The 6,000-nt window shown below is 43.1% G+C and overlaps 1 protein-coding gene across 4 annotated transcripts in view; it reads right to left on the bottom strand.

Moving 5' to 3' along the window:
* Positions 1 to 604: 604 nt before the first annotated feature.
* Positions 605 to 6,000, bottom strand: part of ADAMTS3 (ADAM metallopeptidase with thrombospondin type 1 motif 3) — a 101,603-nt gene continuing 96,207 nt past the window's right edge. For all 4 annotated transcript variants that reach the window (XM_065685241.1, XM_065685258.1, XM_065685249.1 and 1 more), the window contains one exon: positions 605 to 3,345. In XM_065685241.1, coding sequence (XP_065541313.1) covers positions 2,768 to 3,345 — 578 coding nt within the window. In that variant the 3' untranslated portion in view covers positions 605 to 2,767. The remainder of the gene's footprint in view (positions 3,346 to 6,000) is intronic.

Here is a 6,000-nt window from a genome sequence, read left to right as displayed (position 1 = left end):
TTTGAGTTCAACTGGACACTTACTTCAGATTTACTCGCCCAGCTCGAAACCCAAGAACATACTCAGAGAATGTAATTTTTGGCAGAATCGCATACTGGTTTAGACTCTGGCAGGTTAAAGCCATTCCCCCTTGTCCTGTCCCTACAGGCCTGTCTCAAAACCAGGTTTCTTGTAGCCCCTTTAGGCACTGGAAGCTGCTCTAAGGTCTCTCTGGAGCTTCCTCTTCTCCAGACCGAACAAGCCCAGATCTTTCAGCCTGAATGTAGCATGAACAAGGTTATGTACAGGAACGTTGTACAGCAGAAGTTTGGCTGAGACCTGAAGCCAAACTGAGTGATACAAACTTCTTTTGTCAATGCAATGGGTTGGAAAATTACGTTGTATCCTCTTAGTATTAATTTTCTGGATTTTGGTTGAAAAAAAAAAAATAGGGAGGGGGTCAAAAGAGGGGGCTTACCTTGACAGAACTGTGTGGAATTCTTCTCTCCTCCCCCAGGCTGCAACAGTCATGCCTGGGATATAAACAGCCCTTCATTTTGCAGAAGACACAGCTTGAAAACGCAGAAGCCAGATCCTCCCATGTGAATCAGACCAGAGAAAGGCATCTTATGTGAAAGATTTTATTGTCATGTGCTCCCCATACAACAAACAGTGTCAGTAGTGTACATTTTACAGAAAGAGAAATTAGCTTGGAGAAAAGAAATCCAAGAGGTACAAGGATTATCTACACCCACACTGTGTATGAGTAAAAGAAAGACAGAGAAAAGAGAATTTGCCTTTGGGGGAATTGTAAAGAAACACACACATTTCTGTTTCTGTCTGAGGCTCTGCATCATCTGCTTAAAGCTGATTTCTTGGCCCTTCAAAAGTCCTGTGGAAAGGCAGCAGCAGTTCTGTAGGGGTATCAGTACTTTGGTAGGTTAGATGGCATACTGCGCGATGCACGCTATGACCCTGGACTTCCCCCAACAGCATCAACCTACCGACATTCTTCTTTACTTTGAAAGTCTTCACCCTTAATTTTCTACAATTTTCATCCTTCTTGCTTCCTGGCAACTCTGCGTAATCACTACTGATGTTTCTAGAATGTCATCTTTGGGGTCCTGATCTACTTGATAGCATTTTAGGGGGACGTACTCATTGGCATTTTAAATGGGTGGAACATGAGGGCTCTTTATGGGGAAGCAAAAATTGCACATGAAACTCTAATAACCTGTTCAGAAATTAAAGATGCTTGGAATAAAAAAGCTGTCATAAGACTTACTTATTTTTAAAGCAGAAGATCAGCAATTTCTCTACAGTAGTTTAGTTAGCTTAAATTTCTGTTCTATCCATATGACATAAGATGTACACATGGCTAATTACACATCTCTATTTTATCTTAGAAAAAAAGAATAGTCAATTGCCCTTAGTGTAAATATTTAGTACATAAAATACTATCAAGAAATCCACTTTTAATAAATATCTTTAGTTCTCAATCCTATATACAAGTACTTTACAGCAACACACAGGAGAGAGTGTGATTGGGTGGACTGTGAACAAGATGGGTATTGACATAAAGTACTAGCATGTTCTTGCAGTCAGATGCATTGTGGTTGTGGAGCTTTGAGGTGAACCCTGCTGAAAAATAAATACCTCTCTCACCTTGAAATCAATGCTTCCAGTTGGAAAAACAGTAATACATCTGGTTTCTTCTCACAGCTATTTCTTATTAGTGCCTATTCTAGCTCTGTGATGCTTTTTCAGCTTCAGAAATTACAAAGAGATCAGCTGGAGAACAGAACTCGTGTTTGACTGGTGAACACTACAGTACTTACAGTATTTACATGGCTTCTTCCTACTCCAGTCTGACCCCTTCAGGAAAGGGAGACCTACAGAACGGCACCACTGCCCTGACACCGAGGCGATGCCAGCTCAGTGCTCATCTCAGACATGTTAAAATGCTTTTTCCAACCTGTGACTGGAATTACACTGAAGTTTCTAAACGTACTTTTCATGGGCTAGAAGTAAACTTTTAGTTTCACGCATTTTCCCCAGTTTCAAAAGAAAGCATCACACTGTTGGTAAACACTTTTTCCTAGTGTCAGCAGATATAATTCATCTGAAAATGGAACTCCTCCTTTCATGACAATGCTGCTTTACATATCAGCTCCTGGAATGGCAATAAGGCAGCACTCAGCGGCAGGCACCTAGCACTTGTCTAGAATGCAACACAGGTCAACAGTTGTCTGACAGCACAAACCTCTTAAAAATAATACTGCTTTTCTGCAATATACAGGATTTACACAACGGTGCAAAGTTGCTCGTACAAGAGCCGTTCTACAGATAAATTAGCAAAACAAGTCTTACAGATTCCCTTGTTCCATTGCAAAAGTATTTTGTAGAGTGTAAACATCTGGTACCTCTTGTGGTAGGGCCTTTTCTACATGGGAGTGTTTAGAACCCTGAGGTCAGGGCTGCTTTTCTGTACTAGAGCTTGACTGATGCTCTCAGCAACATCTGCTCACCATGAGGAGTATCCTTTGGTGCATTCCTCCAATGTGTTCAAGCCAGCCAGGTAATGCAGGATGGGAGAAGGAAAGGAGGAGCAACTAGAAAGTGAACCAGCACTTTTCGTTCTTTGCATTTACAAGGAAAATGAGTTGATGACCTGCAATGTCTTGCTTGTGGAAAGCAGCATGCACCATAGTGTCTAGAAGTAAGGAAATGAAACCCAAAGCACCAAACCAAGCTTCTTTCCAACACTATCCTTCCAAGGCATTCAGATTCATCGTTCCACAGTGGAGGACCTTGAAGGCCACCTTTTCTCAATAAGCTTCGCACTCTTCCTTGAGGTTCTTGATAGAGAAGGAGCCCCTGCTATGGTGTTATTAGCTGCCACAGCAGGAATGGCTGCTGTCAACCCAAGGGCATGGTGAGGACTGAGACTGCTGCTGTTGGCAGGTGACTGGTGCAGCAAAGCCAACAGCCTAGAAGTCTTCTTTGCTGGAGGGACTCTCCATTGCGGAAACTCAGCCCCACTGGGCTTGGTGCTGGATGGGGAGATGTGTGGATTGGCGTCTTCTTCTCCAGAAGGAAGCCTGCCCAGATTGCTCCTCCCAGACAGGAACTGTGCATGGTGGGGCACTACCAGCGTTGGCATCATCAACGCCCCAGGCAGGTGGCCCTGATCAAATATTGCTTCCTCTTCAGCTGCAGCAGCTTCAGTGAGGAGTGGTGGTGGGAGAGTGCTGCTGCGTTTACCACAGGACTCACAGCACAGCTTGTTGTAGCCCGGGATGGAACAGTATCGTGCAAGCACCTCCATCTGACAGAAGATGGATTTGTCTCCCAGGCAGGGCTCATCTGCAAAACAAACGTCATCCTGATGGAAGATCTAGTGAAGAGCATTGAAATGCTCCAACAGCATGTTTCACAAACTATGGGCTGCTCTAAATAGCCAACCTGAGATGCTTCATGCCCTGAACTACCCTCAAAAATAACCCTAAGTTTGGAACCAAAGAAATCGGTCATCACTTGGAAAACATCAGCTTCCGCACAGATCAGAAGTAAAGAGTTGTGGAAAGCTGTATTATATTTGGGCTACAGACAATTTCCAGTGCTGACCTAATAGAGCTCCCACATACCAGGCCAGATATAGTTCTACCCACCACCAGGTCACCTCTAGCCTGAGGACATACCTAGCAATAGCATTAAAAACAATTAAATCTCCCCTTAAAGAAGTAAATCCCAAGAAGTAGCTCTCAAAGATGCCTTTTAGATTATGTCTTAAAATGTTATAGTTGGATAAAACTTTGGATAGTCTGAGTTTTTCAGTGACTGGTGAAGCGAAGGAAAGCTCTTAACAGGGGAGATGTACGATGCCTTCAAGTTAAGTGTGTGGCATTGCTTTCAGTCAGGGAAAAGATCTTTCATAGGTCCAAGATCTGTGAGAGATCCCCAAAATGTCAACATTTCTTTAGGCATTTGCTGGACATTTGTTCCACAAATGGAGAAAAGTACCAAGGTACAGTCAGTACCCCATACTCTGGGTGGTTTGGTATTCTGTATGGGAATGTGAGCTGAAATTTAAACTTCACTTTCATTTCACAGAAAACAAGTCCAATTCTCAGTTAGTATCTGAGCAGAGCTGTGTCACAGCACAGAGGAAGGTGGAAGGTTGGCTCTGGGCATTTGAAATGAGCTGCATATTTTACAATTAGGAAGTTCAATACTTCCTTTTTATTCTCCTCCGTGATGCTAACTCATCCTACTGCTCATTTATACTGTTATTTATCCATGTAGTTCAGAATACTGTGCACCTTGGCAGCATGAATGCCCAACTGAGTAATGCAGAAGGCCTCTCAGAAGGCCACCTTGTCCAGCCCTGCAGCAGGGTCAACACCAAACAGAAGAGCATCTTCCTATTTTAAAATCAGTAATTCCCTTCCCACAGACCTCTCCAACGACCCTCAAACAGGCTACATGCTGCAGTGTCAGGTTCTACCCAAACATGTCTCCCTGTGAGAGAGCTTCCACTAGCAGAGTTTTTCCCAGATAACATGGCTGGCTTGAAATGCTGTTGATGGATTTCACTTATAATAGGAGTATGCAAAACTCTAATGTGGAAAGCCAAAAGTTAACCCCAGCTATTGAGAAAGTCTGTTCCAAGTCTTGTTTCCATTCACAGTTAGCAGTTGCGTAGTCAACATCTCACTGAGCAACAGATGGCATGTGGCACCACTTATTCAGCTCTGAAATGAAATCTGCTTTCTGTACTGTGGTATTTTGTCACCTGTGTACAGATGCCGCCTCACACATGTCAACACTATGTGAGGTGACCAAGTTTTCCTGTTTTCCCATATTAACTGGAGCCTGACCTCTCCATCAGTGTCAATCAGTTCAATTCCACCGAACTCAGTCGAATTCCACACATACATCACCAGGGTTGTAGGACCTTCTTTAGAAATAGCAAATTATATGACTGTGGCAAGTCGTATAAAGACTACCTTTGCTTCTAACCCTGATGTGCTTCCTTAGATAGATGTTTGGTGGTTCTTTCAAGCTTAGTGTTAAATCCACAGCTTTGCACAGGAACATACTCATTGCTGACAATTTTCAGCAGGAATTTTGCATGAATAATACAAAGGCAGGGGCACCTTCCACTAGACCAGGTTGCTCCAAGCCCTGTCCAACTTGGCCTTGAACACCGGACAGGGATGGGGCAGCCACAGCTTCTCTGGGCAACCTGTGCCAGGGCCTCATCATCTGCAAGAGGAAGAACTTCTTCCTTACATCTAAACTAAATTTCTCCTCTGCTACTTTAAAGCCATTCCCCTTGTACCTATCCCTACGTGCCCTTGTCAAAAGTTCTGACAATGCTTAAAGTCAGATTTCTAACAGGGAAAACCGGTGGTTTGAATCTTGTACTTGTTTGGTCACAGGTAGTGGTTTGCTCCCACCTAGTGGGTAAAACATTTTATAACTCTTTAGAATTGTTTTCTGCCTGAGTTCTTTCACAGGCAGAAAACAAGAGCAAAAGCACACACCTTGACCAGACTTAGGGAAACAGTTAGAATCACTCTTTGTGAAAGCACATTGCACCTTCAAAGAATCCTTACTCTGTTTTTTCCAACCAGCTAGTGATGACTGCCATGAGGGATTTAAAAACCAACTAACCCCCAAATCTCAGACAGTCAAAGGAAGAAGGGCTTTCTTGTCATCAAAAGCTTAAATATCTGTTCAGAAAACACTACGAGAACAATGCAATGAGATTCGCAGGAACCTTATCAGTGCTCTGTGCTTCCATTTTTATGAAGGTTTTTTTTTTTTTCATTTCCTCAATTGGTGGCTTGCAAAACTTATTCTGGGATTTAGAGGTCAAGCAGGGTTTAATTTGGATTGACCTTCACCAACATTTCAGCCCATGCACCTCTGGCTCATGTGTTTGACCCCCTATTTTATCATCTTTACAAAACAAGTGTGTGAGAAGCACAGGTCACCTGCAGATATGGTATCAGT

Source organism: Lathamus discolor, chromosome 1 (assembly GCF_037157495.1).
Source record: "Lathamus discolor isolate bLatDis1 chromosome 1, bLatDis1.hap1, whole genome shotgun sequence".
Lineage (NCBI taxonomy): Eukaryota > Metazoa > Chordata > Aves > Psittaciformes > Psittacidae > Lathamus > Lathamus discolor.
The sequence above is the reverse complement of the archived record's forward strand: the minus strand, read 5'-3'. Positions and strand labels throughout refer to the sequence as shown.